The 19,766-nt window shown below is 37.9% G+C and overlaps 1 protein-coding gene across 1 annotated transcript in view; it reads right to left on the bottom strand.

The window, feature by feature from the left end:
* Positions 1–17,942, bottom strand: part of MBIP (MAP3K12 binding inhibitory protein 1) — a 53,794-nt gene extending 35,852 nt beyond the window's left edge. The window contains exons 1-7 of the mRNA XM_006835501.1: positions 17,814–17,942; positions 13,994–14,113; positions 11,705–11,929; positions 11,521–11,617; positions 8,985–9,050; positions 8,412–8,567; positions 4,290–4,342 (exon numbers count right to left, since the gene is read on the bottom strand). Of these exons, the coding sequence (XP_006835564.1) occupies positions 4,290–4,342; positions 8,412–8,567; positions 8,985–9,050; positions 11,521–11,617; positions 11,705–11,929; positions 13,994–14,113; positions 17,814–17,942 (846 nt within the window). The remainder of the gene's footprint in view (positions 1–4,289; positions 4,343–8,411; positions 8,568–8,984; positions 9,051–11,520; positions 11,618–11,704; positions 11,930–13,993; positions 14,114–17,813) is intronic.
* Positions 17,943–19,766: the final 1,824 nt, after the last annotated feature.

The raw sequence follows: 19,766 nt of genomic DNA, 5'->3' as shown, positions 1-19,766 counted from the left end.
TTTCTGTTTTTTTTGTTGGTTACTGGTATGTATGGGGTGGGGTGAGGGGGAGATAGGGAAAAGTGGAGCACAGGGTAGGGAATAGACACAGGACAGTGGAACACAGGGTATGGAATAGACATAGGATAGTTTGGTGTTGGGGGGATGCAATACACTAGAAGGGGAAGGGGAAAGGAAAAATACGGATAGGAGAGCAGCTATGGGCTAAATGGGACAGAGGTTAATAATGATCTAAGCACAAACGTCGAACAACAGGGCCCATGGATACAAAGATTGAGGCATGCTTTGAATGGGTAAAAGTGGGGAAATGATGTTAAGATGCTTGGCTGTCTGTTGAATCTTGGTTTTCCTTGCCTATGATTGTAAAACAGACACTTGAAGGGGAGTTAGAGGAATAGTCAGAAACATCACCAGAGAAAGCTTGTAAATCCGTCTTCAGTCTATGACTGTTTGGAACAACTGAAATGCGGCTAGAACTTGCCCAGTGAAGGAGGCTCCCTGCAGAGCCTTTGCACTGCACAAGACCATAGGTGGAATCCTGATCCTCATCCACAATCTTTTGAGGTGGGACATTCCCATGTGAAAGGACAAGCAGACCAGTCTGGAGCAGCTAGAAGAACAGGAGATATTTCTTGAAAGAAAGACCAGCAGAAAAAATCAAAAACAGTAACAGTAGTCCAACTGACTACTACAAGAACAAGCAAGTTTTTCCCAGGGAGCCATCAAGGCAAGTGGCCAGGTCCCCTCAAGGCAAACCCCCTTCCAAGACTGAAACTCATATGGAATACACTAGTAGGCATACGATCCTGCTGCTGACCACATTGGTGACTGGGTGACAGATATTGGGAAGTGGGGGGGGAGACAGCAACGAAGTTGTGATCTAATTCCGACCACGTTCAATAGACTCCTGTTAACCTGGATTCAGAGCTGGTTAACCAGCAGTATGACGAGATTTGGGGACTCCTGGGCCTACAGGCAGGGACATGGCTCCAGAGGATTAGAATGGAGTGTGAAGCATCCAGCTGATATAAAGGGGGGATGTACAAGAATACCCACACTTGCAGACAGTACCCATTTTCCTGGCATCAATGGCTCGATGATCAGAACATGACTAAAGAAAGAGGAAAAAAAAAAAGGAGTAACCCACTATAAGTGAATGAGCTTGACCTATGCTTGTGGATGCAGTACGACAAAGGAGCGAACAAATCTCTACAGTGAGGATCATTCCCACCCTCTTGGTACATAGGGTCGATAGAGAGGGGTAACTTAGACATTAGCTACCCAAAATGGGGGGACTACAAAGGCAAGAAGCGAATGGCTTACAAGCTTTCAATAGGGAACCTAGCTCCAGAGGATACAGGGAAAGGTAGAACCTCCACTGAATTGTTTCCAACCTGTCTGGATGGGGTTGATAAAAGGTGAGGGGGAAAGAACGCCTGTGGTTCAATAGGAAATGATTGCTATCAGGTCTGACAGTGAGTGTTGGAAAGGTAAAAGTAAATGTTTGGCAACAAAAGGAGGGGAGCGGCAAGGGAGAAAAGTGTACTGCAAGACCATATTCAGAGAGGCAGTTAAACTGGGATGGAGGCAGAGGAAATGACGTGGACAGAAGGAGGGCTAGGGATTCTGGACTCAGGGACTGGGATGGGTTTTGTGCTGGCGGCCAGGGAGCAGGAATGTGGGGTGGACCCTTTGGGTGTTTGATGATGCATGCAGGGGATTGTGATCATTACAATGAAACAAAGTATGATAGGAAGAATGTAAAGATAATGTTCACCCATGTAAACTAACAAGTAATTCACAATAAAAACGTTTAAAAAAAAAAAAGTATACACACATGATATGGCTTTTCTATCCAAAGTCTTAATTCCCAAGTGATTGGGAGAGACCATGCAAATAAGGTATGCAGGACTCTAAGGCTGGGATTAGTTAATTTGACACCAGCTAGGTTTAAAAGGAAGGAGCTCTGGTAGCATAGTGGTTACGAATCGGGCTGCGAACCTCAAGGTACACAGTTCGAAACTACCAGCTGTTCCACGGGAGAAAGATGAGGCTTTCTACTCCTGCAAAGATTCACAGCCTCGGAAACCCTGTTCAGGATCCCTATGGGTCAGAACCGACTCGACAGCACTTAACAGGTTTAAAGGAGCCATCTCAGGAGCAGAATAGATGATCCCAGGACCATCAAGAAGGAAGAGCATGAGTGAAGCTTGAGATCAGTACCTAAAACAGTGGGTGGCATAGAGCGACAGTGCAGTTTCAGGCTCTAGACATGTGGACTGAGTAAAACTCAGTGCTTATGGGCAGTAGACTAGCTTGAAGAATGTGTCCTTTGGACATTCACAGACTGGCTAAATGAGCTTTGTACCACTTGCTTTAGCAAGGCAGTGGTCAAGGGAACACACGTCTGAGAGGCCGAAGACAAGAGTGAGGCATGCCTGCAATATGGCAGACAAGAGGCACTCCTCACTGGAGAACTGCTGGGTCCTTGAGCAGTTTTGATCCTGAATTGTACCCTGTTCATGCCCCAAATTAAGCTCCACAATCGTACTGTTATGAGTTCTGTGTGGCCATTGCAATGGATTATCAAATCTAGATGTGAAGCAGAGTGCTTGGGGAGGAATGGTTGGTGTTGGAACGTGGTAAAGAAGGTTGATAGGGTGGAAGCATGTCTGACCTCTGCTTCATAGAATGGGCCTGGGCTGATTTTGAGTTTCTCTTTCCCCCTTGTGAAGCCTGGGGCTAAGTCAGACAAAGGCTCTCACAAGGTTTTTGCAGAGGGGGAAGGAGAGGGTAAATTAAGATTTCTCAAATTTCAAGTTTATATCTAGAATCCCATCATTTCTCACCACCTCTCCAGTGACTATTCTGGTCCATACCACTACCATCTCTCATGCGACTTTCAAAACTTCCACACTGGTCTCCCTGCTTCTGACTTTATCCCAGAATCTATTCTCAACACATTTAGATCATGCCACTTCTCTGCTCAAAATCTGCCAGTATTTTCCCATCTCATGCAGATTAAAAAACTAAAGCCCTTACAATGGTCTGCGTGGCCCTACACAGTCAGCCAGTCTCCTCACTTTCTCATCACTCTATTCCTTTTTCTGTTATTTGACTAGGCCGAAGCACTTGAAGTTCCCTTTGCCTCCTTATCTCCAAGGCTCACTGTCATCAGCTTTAAGTCTTGGCTCCAAAGTTACCTATCGGTAAGGCTTTCTCTGCCTAAAATCCATTACCATTCAGCTGATCCCAACTTATCAGCCCTACCTCTGACCTGGTTCTCCCTCTATCTTCTCCATTTTTCTCCATAGCATTATCACCACCCAACCTTCTATATATTTTGTTTATTTATTACCTATTTCCCTACTCGAATGTATGCTCCAAGAGAGCAAGTTTTATCTGTTTTGTTCAGTGGGTATGTGTGTGCAGCTTGTGTACTATACAAACCTAGGACACTTAGACAGTAGTTAATAGACTACAATGCCTGCTACATGCAGGTGCTCCATATTTACTGTTTGGCTATACGATCAGACAATCATTACATATGGGCAAGTTTTGGTATCAAATGTTATCAACTAGCAAAATGTAAAACTCTAAAAATACATTCTTCTTTAAAATATTTGTTCTGGTTCTGGAATAAGGTAAAATAAGTGACCCATGTGACTTTTCCCCTGCTGCTTCCTTTTCCTAGAACATCCTCTGCTTTTTCTCTGTACCCTTCAAGCCAGTTCAAGCTGCACTGTGTAATGAAGGAGTGCCTCACATTCTTCCCATGGAGGCTCTACTTCACAGCCCCTCGAATGTCCCACTTCTTAATGAGTAGGTCTCTCTCCCCTACTAGATTATAAATTCCTTGAAGACAGGGACTATTATTATATAAAATAGCATCCCAAGTATCTAAAATAGTGCTTGGCACATAATAGACATTTAAGAGATATTTGTAAAAAAAAAAAATTAACTACTTGAATACTATACAAAATAAACTTGTTAAACAATTTATAGTTTCATTTTAAATGCATCTACTTTTGGGGAAGGGGATTCATTTTTAGTGCTAATCTCTTATTACCCTCAAAGATATGCTCATTCTCTTACGGGCTTCCCACCTCCAGTAGCAAGTACTCCAGTTAAACTAGATTCAGAAAGTCTTTGACCCATATTTTGTGCTCCTGTGCTCTTTGCAGACACTGTTTCCTTTCTGGAATGTTTTACTCCTGTCTGTGGTAAATTTTTACTAATCCTCCAGGGTCTCATATGTCATTTCTCAGGAATACCATTCCTAGACCTACCCTGAGGTTTCTGTGTTCTAACTTTTTGTGTTCCAAGCATACTTTGCACATATCTGACAAGGTGAAATTAGCAATAACAGTTCATTCAGCAAACATTTGAGCACTTGCTTTCTGTCTGGCACTGCAATGAGCACCAAGTAATGAATGTGACAAACACAGACCTTATTATCTACAGAACAGAGAGACATTAAGGAAACAAAGCTGTGGTAACTGTTATAAAGGAGGGCAGGGAGTAGCAGGTGTTATGAGGTTATATACAGGGGAACCCCTTGGTTGGGATCAGGAAAGAAAAGCATGGGTAAAGGCTAAGACAAAAAGATGAACAGTACAGAGAAGCCTAGAGAGGTGGCTAGAACTTCAGGAGTGGATCATATCATTTAAAATTATAGCCCCCTTCCACCACAGTCTCCTTTCCCATCTCTTGGTCAAGTTGCTTGTACCCATAGTCCTTCTTCTCTAAGGTACCATACAATTTCACTATTATTTATGCCATCTCCTCCAACTAGAATTCATGTTAAGTATTCTTAAAACTAGAACAGTGACTAGCTTATAGTAGATTAGTATCTATCTGTTGAATAAATGAAGTAAGTATTAAGTTTGGTAAGCATTTAAGGGCAACAGGAAACCATTAAAGACTTCTTAGCTAGGGAGTAACAGATCACATTTGAGCTTTAGAAAAATCATGTTGGCTACTGAAGAGATACAGAATGGTCTAGAGGAGGAAGTCTAGTGCTGAAAAGTTCAGTTAATATCCTCCCATTAGAATGTGTGAGGAGACCAGAGTGGTGTAACTAGAGTAGTTACAGTGCAATCAGACAGAAATACAAGATTCAAGATATTTAGATGACAAAATCAACAGGACCTAGTGACTAAATTATAAGGGAGATGCAGGCTCTGTAGCCAGTTAAGATGAAGATTTGAATTACAGTTGTTACTCATGAACTTGGGCATGTGGCTTGGACCCTACAAACTTGTTTATCTGTACAATGACAATAATACCACCACTTCACAAGGGTACTGTCAAGCATTAAGTGAGCTGACACATGCATAAGGTTTCAGAGTGACTGGCACTAAGTATTATTTTTTTAAATGTCAGTTCACATTCCCCACAATATTTATTTATATGCTTAATTATGCTGTAAAGTTGGTTTGAACCCTAGAGATGGTGGTTCTAACTCATCAGCTGCCGCTCAGAAACCCTATATAGGGTCACTATGAGTCAGACCCGACTTGACAGCATTTAACAACAACAGTTTCACAGAGACATCCTTGATGGCTAGGATCACACATTATCAGCACACTATATCTAGCAGAGTGGGTGGAAGATAAGAATGAGACATTCGTTACTTCTGGCAAGATGGTGGACTAGGTTGATGCACTACATGAACCCTCTACAGCAAAGATACAAGAGATCACACAAAATGTACACAAAAGAAAATTCTGGCACCCTGAACTTCAGAAGAAAGGTTAGAGAGGTGGATGGAGTGCTTGCTGGGAGGAGAGGCATGCAAGGACAGTGAGAAAGGGAGACTGGTCAACGGCTGGCCAGGCACAGTCCCACCATCTTGTGAGCAGCTTTAGCAGCTGACGGAGGCCTGGCAGGGCAGATTGGCATGGGTGCCAGGAGAGGTATGATTTCTGTTTCTCTATGCTCCCCTGGTGACCAGAGGTGTGGCCAGCTCCCACCCTCATTTACCCCCAGCTCAGACCCTGCTCTCCATGTGAGGTGGGGCCCAGCTGTGCCACCTTTGGTTCCTGGATTCAGGTGAGCTCAGCTTCAGACCTACAAAACCCACAGAGCCACGAGACCAGCACTTAACCAGCCACCCTGCCCCCAGCTTTCCTATGGTCCTAACAAACACTGAAACCAGCTCCATCGAGGGCCCTCATGAACTACTTCCAGACTGAGTGCCCTGAACATAGATAACACTGAAGCCAACAGGAACTCCATCTAAGGCCAAGAACTCTGCTGTCACATCCCTTCCACAACCACCTCCTGAGCTCTTTGAATTGCAGGAGTCCACCAGAGATTTTTCCCCTCCGATCCAATAACTGCACTGTTTGTTTTTACAGATATGACAACTCCAAAATGCCCAGGAGACCAATAGCCAATTTTAGCTCACACAAAGAAACAAGAGAGAATGACTTAAACAAATAACCAAGAGCTAGAAAATGTTTCTAAGGAAAATGTAATGGAACTAAGTGAAGAAGAATTCAAAAGAATGTTAATTAAGTACCTTCAAAGAAAAAAAAAGATCAAGAAAAGCAAGGAGAACACAATAAAAACTTTTGAAGATTCAGGAAAACACTACAAGAACAAGCACACAAAATAAAATGCAAATTTTGAAATAATACAAAATCTGCAATTAGAAATCCAGAAGATTAATACTACTAAGGTCTCAGAAATGAAGACGTTGAAACAGCAAAGAAGTATTGTGAAGAAGTATTTGGGAGCCCAAATTAGTGAACTTGACAATAAATCTCTCAATACTAGTGCACTAGAAGAACAGAGAAAAGAATGGAAGGAAAAAAAAAAAAAAATGAAGAAAGCCTAGGAATTATGTGAGACACCAGGAAGAGGCACAACTTAGGAGTATTTAAAGTAAAACAAACCTGAACGACTGAAAATACGAAACAAGAGCTCTCTCTGTATAATGAAGTCAACTACAAAGCAAAAACGGGATAGTATAGATACGAAACTTCTGAATGGCAAAGAACTCGAGTAGATTTTAAGATTAAAGACTGTTCTAAGCAGGGAAAAAATTAATTACAAGGTAACCTTAAAGAAGAATAATGCACCTGTACATAAAAATAAAAAAAGAGGAAAATCAGAAAAATTTCGTAAACATTAACACAACAGAAGTGAGAAGAAAACACACAAACAAAATTAACTCAGCAGAGAAAAATCATGCAGAACAAAGAATACAGCAGTACCACACATACACAAAACACATACACACAGAAAAATAACAAGTCAATTCATACCTATTGATAATTACACTGAAAGTAAATGGATTAAATGTACCAGTCAAGTGTCTTAACAGAATGCCTAAAACAGGATCCTTCAACATACTGTCTACAAGACACATAGCAAAAAGACGATGATGATGTGAAGCACCGTTAAGTCAGTTCTGAACCATAGCGACCCTGTATAGAGTTCCCAAGGCGCAGTTGGTGAGCCTGAACTGCCGACCTTGCAGTTCAAACGGCTTTGCAGTCTGGTGCACTAACCCACAGTACCACACCAGGACTCCCCAATGCGCATCAACAGAAGAATGGTTAAACATTGGTACATACACATAATGCAATATTACAAAATATTGAAGAATAATGATGAATCTGTGAAACACTTCACAACACAGTTGAACCTGGAGGACATCATGCCAAGTGAAATCAGTCAATCACAAAAGGATAAGTATTATATGAGACCGATGTTATAAAAAAATTAAAAAAGGTTTTCTTGATAAAAGAAACAATCTACGATGATTAAGGGAGTAGGGAAAGGGAAAATTATTCATGGGCTACAGAGCAGACAATATACAACAAGAGGGAGGTTAGCAGAAGAAAGATGAAGGCAGCAGAAGACACAGAGAGGAATGCAGTAGTTAAAAGTGAATAGAGGTATATGCTATCAACTATTGTTACACTGCAGGGGAAATACAACAATTTAATGAAGCAATGTACATAAATTTGTTGAATGTAAAACTGATGATTTGCTCTGTAAACCGTCACTCAATTTACAATTTAAAAAGTACACCCACACACACATACAAAAAGAATGAGATGTTACCATGATAAGTTATGAAACTGGTAGTTGAAAAAGACTGCTAAGTTTTCTATTGTGAATCCAACAATATTGAGAATATCAGGATCTATTTGGAACCTATTCCCATCCTACTAGTGCTCTCTCAATTTGAAAAGATGGTGAGAAGAGCAGAAGAGCATAAAAATCTTAAATTCCTTGAGAGCAGACACCATTCTTCATTCATTTTTATAGCAACCAGAACAAGGTTTTTGAACATGACACATGCTCAAAGACTATTTGGTGATTACATGAATTGAAGCTTCTTTACCACTTGCAAAGGCACATCACAGGTGGTTACCACCTACCACTTTGCTTACCTGTCTGTAATCGCAAGTGAGCTTCAATATTCTGCAGTCGTTCTTCTACAGCTTGATTACCACAATCTCGAAGCATGCTATTAGGTTTATGACCTGATCCTTGTACTCCTCCTTCAGGTCTAGTCTGTGGTCCATAAGTATTCACAACTCTAGAAACTAAGTTAAGAAACTCTTGAGCTTTTGTAAATGTGCATTTCAAATGATCAGAAACTCTCTCACAAGTGTTATTGTTCTGTGCCACAGAGTTGATTATGACTCACAGTGACCTTACAGGATAGAGCAGAACTACCTCATCAACTACCCAGATCTTTTCTACCAGAGAAGGGCGGATGGGTCCAAACCACCACTGTTTCTGTTAGCTGCCATCACACCCTCAGGGCTCCTAAAAATACTTTATATTTCTTTCAGAAAGATTATCTAATCACAAACCCAGGAATAAAGAAAACAAGATTTTGTTCATTTGTTTGTTTTAAAATAAACAAATCTGAATAGAAAATTTTTTCTATTCTAATTGGCTAATAATCTAGAATAAGCTTCTGTCCATGATAAAGCTATTATGATGTGATTACTTACCCTTTACATGACTTTTAAATCCAGGGTAAGGAGTAAAAACGGCATCAGTTCTTGCACAACTATTTTCTGTGGAAAATTTATAAAATAATATACTTTGAATATATTCTTAATTTAACATGTATGAGATTTTGATAAATCTCCAATGGTTTACATTAGTAGAATGCTCATAATAAGATAATAAAAATGTAAATAATAGTAATCAAATGACACCACCTACAAGATAAAATTTAGTGGCTTTTGCTGCCCTCTCAAATTTATCATACTACCTAATAAATCTTCTGATCTAATTTTCAGATTTACATACATAAAATGTCTCAAAATTTAATGGCATTAATTGGTTTAATTTTTACTGACAACCAGTATCCCTAAAACTCATCTTGGCCTCTGGAGGAAATAATTTAAATATTATAAAGAATAATTTAATTTCAAGACAAAGACATTATTCACTTTTATCATAAAGCTCATTATCTTACTGAAATATTGTTAAATAAGTCAGCATTTTTTAATTACTTGCAGATCAAATTAGTATATATTTAATAAAGACAACAATACATTTAATAAGAGTTTATTTCAAAACTCCATATAAAAATGATCTTATACCTTTCCATGTACCTAGATTTCTAATGCTCATTTAAAAAATTCCTAGTCACAAAAGCTGTCTCCCCTTCAGTTCATCCTACCCACTTTCAAAAAATCCAATTTAAGAGATATGAAAACCTCTTACATTTTTTTTTCCCAGTTGAAAAGTACAGTGACTTTTTCAGATTAGATATCAATTAATAAGTTTAATAATTTAGTAATAAAACTTAAAACATAAGGAAAGATTGGGAAGATGATGGCATAAAACATTCCAAATCCTATAAATTACTTAAGTAACATTAAACAAAACCATGCATTTACAAAAAAATTTCCTGTAAAATTATCTTTCAATTATTTTATAAAAATGGGTAGCGGTAAAATAGATTCTGAAAGACAAGTCTTCTTTTCCCTATAGAATTTGGCTTTTTTTTTTCTTCCCAATCCACTGTTTAGATTTAGGTCAAATTGAGAGACTAAAAGAATATACTACCATATTAAAATACATTTGTATTTTTTCAGTCTAAGTTTCCTTAATAAAGTATTACCACTAATAACTCAAATTACGTGAATAAAATTCTAAATTCACTTATCCTTTATATCTAGATACCAGAATCAAAATTTTTCTTTCTTTCTTTTTTAAAGACACCTCAAAATATCTATCACGGGCTGATACATCACCATCCTCTTTTTACCATTTCATGGGACAAAGGGTTAAAAATAAGAAGCTATCATCCATTCCTGAGCTATAGTCCAAATATATAGATTAACTTGACCTATTAGTGAGAAATTCAGCATGGTATGAAGACAGTGAATGTATGAGAGCTAGTCACTCTCCTGAGCAATTCTTGCTAGCACTGTTTTGAGCCAGCAAGGAATTGAATGGGCCAAGGAATCCTGCTGAGCATTTCAATTCTTGTCAATTTCTATCCCCTGGTGGTTTATAATAATAGAGTTAGCAGGGAGAACAGAGGAATAACATTAGTGACACATGTGCTTGCTCCCGCAACAGACCCTTTCTCTCTCATGGGTTACTTACAGTTGGACAGTAGTACCTGAGATTTTGCCACTGTTGCACCTGTTCTGAAAAGCTAACAGGAAAATATACTAACTCTAAAGGTATGCATGTGTAATGTTAATAGTGGGAAAAGTTAAACTTACGCACTAACTTGAGGCTGTATTATTTTATTGTTAAGAATCAGTACAGCAATGTGATAGGAATCATCTGACAATTTGGTGTTTATATTAACTAGCCAAAATACATTAGCGAAAAATAAGGAAATCATTCATTCCAATTTTGAACACTTCTCTAAATTTTTTTCTAAGAACTTCTTGTCCTGATTATTCCTATGATGGCCAAGTAGGGTCTGTTTGACAATATTCTGTATTCTACAGCCTACCTGCAAATGCCCTATAGCATTAAATGGAGGGAAAGAAGCTGATGAAAATGTAACTATGTACTATGAAAGAAAGGAAAAAAGCCTTAAGACACATGGTCTTCCTGACAAATTGGTTTTATCGTGACATAAAACATTTCACACAGCTCAGGAGTAGTGTGCAAACTGCTCCCTCTTGAGGAGTATAAACTTTGCTAAGTTCAGTTTAGGTGCTAACATCATAGTTTCATAGTTATAGCTTGGTTCCTTCTTACTACTGAGACCAAACAACCCTGCCACTCAAGCTTTACCTTCAGTCTGTAAAGGAACTTTAAAATAATCTTATCCCTGTGGTAAACATTAGTCTTTTCACCTTAGCATTTCGTGACTTTTGTGTAATCAAAATGAAATTCATTTTTGCAATGTAGTCTATTATTCAACAGAAGAAAAATATGCTACCTGGGTTCCTAAATAAACCTGTAAACTGAATTCCGTTCATTTTATTCATTTTTAAAAAACAAATGAAAGATCAGAGCAACTTTTAAAATTGTGCTCAAAATCCTACAAAAATAACTACCAGTTACCTTGATTACAATCAATAACATTGCAAAATTCCCTGACGTTGTTTTCATTGATTTCAGCTTGCTTTCTTTCAATAAATGCAGATATTCGTCTCTCAATCTACAAATAACAAATATGCATGTTTTAACAATTCAAAAATGCTGCTTGTTTTATTTAAATGATACTCCCCCCTCAATAAAAACTTACTTCTGCTTTTCCAGCCTTTATTTGAACTACTTCTGGATCAAAATACATCTGTGTCTTTTTTACATCTCCTAAGTCATAATCTTTGTGTTTTTCTTCCTCTTGTAGGTCGCCAGCAGGAAATTTGGCATTTACTTGATTCTCATTGCCTGATTCTGTTTTTCCTATCTCTTCAACAATGGTTGCATTCTCCTCTTTAATCAGAGGCTGAAGTTTTGCTAAAAAGGGCTGAGAAGAACACAATTCCATCTGTTGGGATTTAAGCTGATCAAAATTAATGATATATTTAGCACATTTACAAAAATTCCTGCTAAGTGAAAGTAACATCTAATACCAATGACCAAATATAAGAAGTTGGCCTATCAGGACATATAAATCTGGCTCCTGTTCTCTGCTATTGTAACCACTATCATTTGCTATAAATTTGTTTTTAAAAAAGAAAATAGAAAGAAAACCTGAGGAAATTTTAAATTTTCTTTGAAGGAATCATTCTGTCACTCATCTTTTATTTTGTGCCAAATCAAAGCCTCAGCCTCTGGCACCAATGCCACTTAATTAACATGTCATTCAATGCTCCTCAGAACACTAAGGCTTAGTAGTTTTCCTCCTTAACAGGAGAGCCCGTGCTCTCACTCAGCAAAGCCCTGCATTATCACTATATCACTGGAGATTCTCCACTTGAAACTGCAGTTGGCCATAGTGAATGAGAAGAGCACAGACACAAAATATATAGGTGTTATGCAGAGCGAACACTCAGGCTTTTCCTGACATGGCAGGATAGCTTCTTGGGTCATGAAGTTAAATTAAAAAAAAAAAAGAAAACGAACAAGGAGTTTTTGTTTTTTTTAAAAAAGGACCTACCAACAACACTATCCTAAATGTACTTCTGGTGGTGGTATAGTAGTTAAGTACTCAACTGAAAGGTCAGTGGTTTGAACCCACCAGCCACAAAGCGGAGTGATGTGGCTGTCTGCTCCTGTAAAGACTTACACCTTGGAAACCCTGTGGGGGCAGTTCTATTTTGTTCTGTAGAGTCACTATGAGTGGGAAAGGACTCCACGGTAAACAGGTTTGGCTAGTTTGGGATCACAATACTGTAGTTATAGTTAGAGGCGGAGGAAAGCCCTTTTATACAAGGGGGCTTCAAAAAGTTCATGGAAAGAAGAATTAAAAGATAATGGAATTTTTCAGCAAACTTTTTGAAGTTCCCTTTTATAATGTCAATTTTGTTACTCAGTCCTCTCCCCAACTAAACACACAATTAGGCCGCACTTCAGTGCCAATAGCTCACAGTTTCTGCCCTTTAAAACTAGGGTCAACTATTACTTCTAATACGAAAGAGTTAAATTTTCCTAAAGTCAATGAAGTAAAAATGAAGTAAAGGGATGGCTAAAAATGAATGTGTAGTCCACTAATCAAAACACACCAACACTATCAATGGTCCAATTCTTTTGATCATATCTACAATTTTGCTTGCATTATTTTCAATACCAAATATTCTTCTGAAACCTTAAAAGCAGTACATTGACTAATCCAAGCAGTTCTTCCACTTATCTTTTTGACATAACACATTTTGACTAGAGATAAACTGCAAACTTAACATCAATTACAATTGCAGGGATGCTCAGTTAGAAACCAGCAAGGTCACAACATTGTTCAGATACTGAACTGAAATATTAAAAAACACAATACGACTACAAATAACTATTCCCTGTTGACTTGTGATATAAAGAAAGTTATTTACAATTGTTAAGCAAAAGAAAAATAAAATAGTGACTGGCTATTTACTAAGATGAGACATTAATGTCAGAGAAATTACTTTCTTTTTAAAAACTATGCTGAAACTATTTAATTGCAATAGACACTCCAGGATGTATCATGCTGGGATAATGCCACTTCTTGAACCACTGAAAGCACTCCATGAGCCTCCAAACTCACCCAAGGCATGGAATCATTATCATAGCATGACACACACCTGCCGTGTCTTATTGCTTAATTATAACCCACCATAGATGGAACTGTATTGAATTTCCAGTGCAAGTCTAGAATTGAATAAAAACGCATTCATTCAGTCTTCATATCCACACTGGCCTATTGGGCTGTATTCCTGTATCTGTGCTGATCACTATGTAAATTAATAGATTTGGATCCAATCTGGATGTAAGTAACCTTTTATTAATAACTCTATTCATATAATGTTAACACAGAACTGACAAATATACCAGCTTATAATTTAATCACAATTAATTTCTATTCTCAATATCAAGTTAACATGTCTAACAAGAAATTTACCTGTAAATACAAAACGTGCTGCTCAAGTGCACTAAAGAGCAATGCAGGCTGGAATGCCGAGAGGCTCTGGAGCTTGTTCCAATCGATTGTAATTTTCACCACATCATCTCTGAGGTTAAGCTTCAAAAGGACAAACCAGCAACATAACACAAATTAATGATTAAGCTGCACATGTTAGATTGTTACAAAAACAAGATTTCTACAGAATAACCCAAGGTTGTTACAAAAATAAGACTTCTATAGAATAACCCGTGCCTATTTTGCTCAGTTGTCAAGTTTTTCATCTTATATTAAAATTGTCTACCTAGTTATTATTTGTAAGACGAAGAAAGGTGTCGAGTCTCATAATAAAACAGAATGACATTTTACTTTCGGTCTACTCTAGGATCTGTGTAACAGGATCATCTTTGAGGTGAAACCATCCACAAATGATAAAGGTTATTTTCATACTTAAAATCTAAAATTCTTTTAATGTGGTCCAAGACAGGTTTGCTGTTTTCAAAACCCTACTACTTTTAACTCAGAACATTAAACAAAAGAAGCACAACTGTATTGCTAATGTTCTAATATGCACATTTCCTTGTTAGACAAATATGTACACTCATACTTTGTGACTCTGACATATCTTATGCATCACAATTTTATTGTTTTCAACTTTTATCAATTTTAAAAACTAATTTAAAATCAAGATTAGTCATTGTTATTGTTTAGTGCTGTAAAGTTGGTTCCCACTCAGCAAATTCAAAGACACAGGTTATTTATATACATTATAAGGTCTAGGGGTAGATGGCAACATGTTTATCTATTTGAAGTACAAAAACAAACTATTACTTAGTTGTGGGCATCTGAAAATAAGTAATCCTTATCCACAATAGTGAAATTAATGACCTGAGCTTAAATGGAGAATCCAGATCTTTTGTTAAATATTGTTTTCTAGTAAGGCGTGAACACTCACTATATGAAAATTTCTTATAGATTGGATAGTGTGATTTATGAGAATAAAATTATATCCAGCAAACTACCAAGAACTCAAATATAAAACTGGTATGAAATAAATAAAAATTGTAGAGTGCGTATCTGTAGTGTCTGTTGAATGACTAAGAGTGAACCACCATAAACTTTCCTAGGACATGTGTTTATCGCACACTACAAAGACTTATGCATAATGAGTATTAAATAATAAAAAATATATGAATTTATCAGAAATCACTTATTTAAAAAACTAGTTATGCATTTTATAAAATAAAGACAAGTATTACATTAGTTCAAATATAGATTTTATACGAAAAAATGAAAAAGTACTGTACAAGGAACCAAAGTGACCCAAAGTATCTGATGAAAAACACTATTCTCAAAGAAAACTGCAAGACAGAAATTGACTATTCTCTGAACAGAAGAGCAGAAGCATTTTATGCCCAGACTAGACAAGTTTACAGAACTATAAAGTTCTATGTAGGCTATACTGGCAAAAATTAATGATGCCTCCTAATTTATATTACCTTAACGCCTTTTGGAAACCCTATCCAGGGTCGCTATGGGTCGGAATTGACTCGATGGCACTTAACAACAACAACGTCTTTTAAGTTAGATAACAACTTATGGGTGGACGTATACTACTATACTTTTACAGTCCTCACAGAGATCTATAGTCAAGTACAGCAAATTTATGACTATAGTTTAGAAGAAAAAAAGCTATTCCATTCTACAAAATTATGTAAGCCTTGAGGTGCAATAAGGATCACTGGTGTTGCAAGAAAACCATATAGTAATGTCATGAATTAACTTTCAAATTATCCTAATAGATTCAACTAAATAACAATTTATTCACTTATACACTATAGGATTTGTAACAGTAAACCATTTGCTCACAAATCTCTATTAATCTGCTAATTAATCAACATAGACTATTTAAATATGTATTTTCAGTAACAACTTTATTAAATCAGTAAGAAAATCCAAGCTAACAATAATCATCCAGAAAGTAAACAATAAGTTAAAATTAGCAAAAATAATAAATTTTTCAATCTGGGTTAGTAAATACCTGTAACACTCAATTTCATGCTTCCTATTGAGAAGGGCAAATAATACAATGACATTATACATTATGAATTTAGTGATATAATGGCATATATTTTAAATACTTAAAATTTATTACAAGAGGTATCAGTGATTCCCTTGAGGATATTATGTATTACAATATCCCGGTTCTTATTCTTATCTTTAAATAATACATCCCCAAATATAAAGGCTATAATCAAAATGGTCAGCATTTAGTTGATAGTTTGTAAAAGAAGGTGACCTTGTATAGAAGATCCCTTCACTGGGTCAGATAAACTTACCAAATGTTTACTCTATTCATTTTTGACAGCTGGCATAAGTAGACTTTAATCACCTCTTTCTGTATCTGTACTGACAGAACACCTAAATATTTACCATTTTTTAAATGAGCATGAAAAATTGAGAATGCAAAAATCTTTTTAAAATTTAAAAAAAAAAAATTATTCCTCAATGATAACTTGTAAACATTGAATCAGAAACCCCTTCTGCAAATAATAGGTCACCATGAACTTTTTCCATCCTGTCATTAGAGTATAAATAAACTTCAAAGTTCCAATATCCACACCATAGAAATAAAAAGTTCTCTAACTTTCTAAAGCATTTAAGTGTCTTGGGTCTTAAGGTTAAATTTTTAATAGTAATTAATCAGAATTCCCCACGTATTTAAAACCATCTTTTGGTAAGTAAGTCCTTGGCAAGCAACCAGTTAACAGTTCTAGTCTTCTTTTAGCAGAATGGCGAATTACAAGAGCAAGTTACAGTATGCTCTTTGTAATTTACCACAAACATGCTAGAACTTAAAAATACTAAAATAACTTAAAGAAAGTCATTTCATACACCCAAAGCTTTAAAAACTAGTTTACATAAATAAATCAGACAAATACTTTATTTTCATAGGACTTTACCATTGCCATTATCTGCAACACTTGTGTCTATTTCACTACAGGCATTCATTCCCTCGTCCTCCCAACAAACTTTTATATCTACAAAGTGCTCCAGCTAAGATTTACAAAATAAACATCTTTTAAGGTTATTTTTCATTTAAAATTTGTCTTGAATTGTACACCATGAAACCAAACAGTGATTGGATCCGATATAGAGCGTGTAAAGAGCTCATTTCTTTCGACGCCAAAGCTGCTATATCTATACGCTAAAGTTATTCTCAAACAGTTGAAACTAGTTAATTGTTAACGAAGAGCTCTGAATCAGATTAACTATGGGCAGGCAACCCATCCAACTTCATGCTGTATTTTAGATTAATTAAGGGAGATGACATCCAGAAACGAAAAATTAACAAAATTAAGAGACTCCGCAGAGCAAATCAATCAAAAAGAAAGCAAAAAAGCTGCAGAGAGCGTTTTCCAGAATTACAGGCCGCACTTCCAGCCAATTTCTGTAACGAATAGTTGGAAAAGGAACAGTGAACTCAAGTCGCCTCCCAAACTCTTAGAAAAGCTTTTCCGCATACTTTCTCTCGGGGAAGCAGGTTTTTATTTACACTATCCTCACCTACTATAGGGGATGATAGTTGCAAAGAAATCTAGTTTGCAACCAGTCCCTGCAACTAAGTCCATGGGCCATCCTCCTAGCTCCGATAGCGAGCCGGGTTCCTCCCCCGGCCTCCGCTCCTCCTGCCGCGGGCAGCGTGCGGCCTCCGCGGCCCCGGGAGTTAACTGGGGAGGTGAGCAGGGAGGAGGGAGTGGGGGTTAGGGGGGAGTGGCTAGGCGATTCCCACACCTTACTTCTCTAAGGCACTACTCACCTGTCCAGCCAGGGTGCGCAGGGAGCGAAAGGTTTCGCAAAGCACCTCTCGGGAGAGGTTGGGGCTGCAGCCGCGCTCCAAGCTCCTGTCACTGCTGTTCGGGCGACTAAGCTCCGTAGCAGCAGCCATGACACCTTCGCCAGCAGCCCCCACCTCCGAGGTGAGCTCACCCCCCTTTCCTGCAGGCTTTCGCCGCTTGAATTTTACGTAAAAACGCCGCGTCTCGTTTAGAGCGTCATTTTTGAGGCTCCACCATTTCTATGTGATTGACAAGCACGGGAACCAATCAGGTGATCAGAATTGTAGCGTCGAACCTAAGAGGCTGAAATTGCAATCTGGGGGAAGCTGCATGTTGTATTTGGACTGTGATTGCTTTACAATTTGTTAAGAGTTAATGTCAGGCATAATTGGTGTCTATTCACCTGGAGCAACGGAAGATGAAGAAGTGAAGAATAAAAGAAGGATATAAAATGTGTGGCCAATTGCCTCCATTAAAAACTGCCTCCTTTGTCATGAGACTAGAAGAAGTGGATGGTGCCCAGCTACCATTACTGAACATTGTGTTCAAAGATTCCATGTAAGAATGCTGGTCAAAAGGGGGGAAATCTAGAACAAAATTTCAAATCTTCATAGTCGTTTGGAACCATGGGGGGTAGATGATCCCCTGAAACTATTTACCTGAGATAGTCTTTAAACTTTAAACCAAAAATATTCCACGAAGTCACCCTAAACCAGATTGCATTAGTTTAACTAGTCAGAAAGTTCTGCCTTGTGCATTGTAAACTTTAAAACAAACCTTATGGGATCAAATTGACTACAGCAACTCAAAAGTTTAGCTAGGAGCCTTGAGGTGGTGGTGGTGGTGGTTATGTACTGTGGAGCCGGTTCCAACTCATAGCTACCCTATGTAGGTTTGTGAGGCTGTAAATTGTTACAGGAGCAGAAAGCCTGATCTTTCTTCCTCGAAGCTGCTGCTGGATTTGAGCTTCTGATCTTGGAGCTGCTAACCTTGTGGTTAACAGCCTGAATGGGTAGTAAATTTATGTTAATGAGGGAGGGACAGCTCAGGAAAGGAAGAAGCAAATGATCACACAACTGGAAGAATGTAATCAGTCATTAAATGGTACATGCCATGCAGTCGGTTCTGACCCATAGTGGCCCTGTGTAGGGTTTCCAAGGAGGAGCTGGTAAGCTTGAAAAACTGTCAAATTGGTGTATGTTTTGCTGAGGGATATCACTGGTGATGTCCAATGGATTTTAGCTGAAAACAGAGAAGATCAGAAAGGTGTTTACCTGTGCTTTATTGACTACACAAAGGCTTTCGATTGTGTGGATGATGACAAGTTATGGACAATATTGCGAAGTATGAGTATTCCTGAACACTTAATTGTGCTCATGGGGAATTTGTACCTGGACCAAGAAGCAGTTGTTCGAACAGAACATGGGAATACTGAATGGTTTAAATTGGGAAAGGTGTGCAACAGGGTTATATTCTCTCACCATACTTATTCAACCTGTATGCCGAACAAATAATCCGAGAAGCTGGCTTATATGAAGAAAAATGTGGTATCAGTAGGGAGGAAGACTCATTAATAATCCATGATATGCAGATGATACAACTTTGCTTGCTGAAAGTGAAGAGGACTTAAAATAATTACTGATGACTATCAAAGAGTATAGCCTTCGGTATGGATTGCACCTCAATGTAAAGAAAAAAATCCTCACTACTGGACCAATAAACAACATTCTTATTACGGAGAAAAGATTGATGTCAAGGACTACATTCTTCTGATAAGCTATCAACACTCATGGAAGCAGCAGTCAAGAAATCAAACAACGTATTGCATTCACCAAATCTACCCAAGACCTTTTTAAAGTGTTGAAGAGCAAAGATGTCAGCTTGAGGACTAAGGTGCACCTGACCCAAGCCATGGTATTTTCAGTAACCTCATA

The sequence above is a fragment of the Chrysochloris asiatica genome, unplaced genomic scaffold (genome assembly GCF_000296735.1).
Source record: "Chrysochloris asiatica unplaced genomic scaffold, ChrAsi1.0 scaffold00017, whole genome shotgun sequence".
NCBI lineage: Eukaryota > Metazoa > Chordata > Mammalia > Afrosoricida > Chrysochloridae > Chrysochloris > Chrysochloris asiatica.
This window is presented reverse-complemented; position numbering and strand designations above follow the sequence as displayed.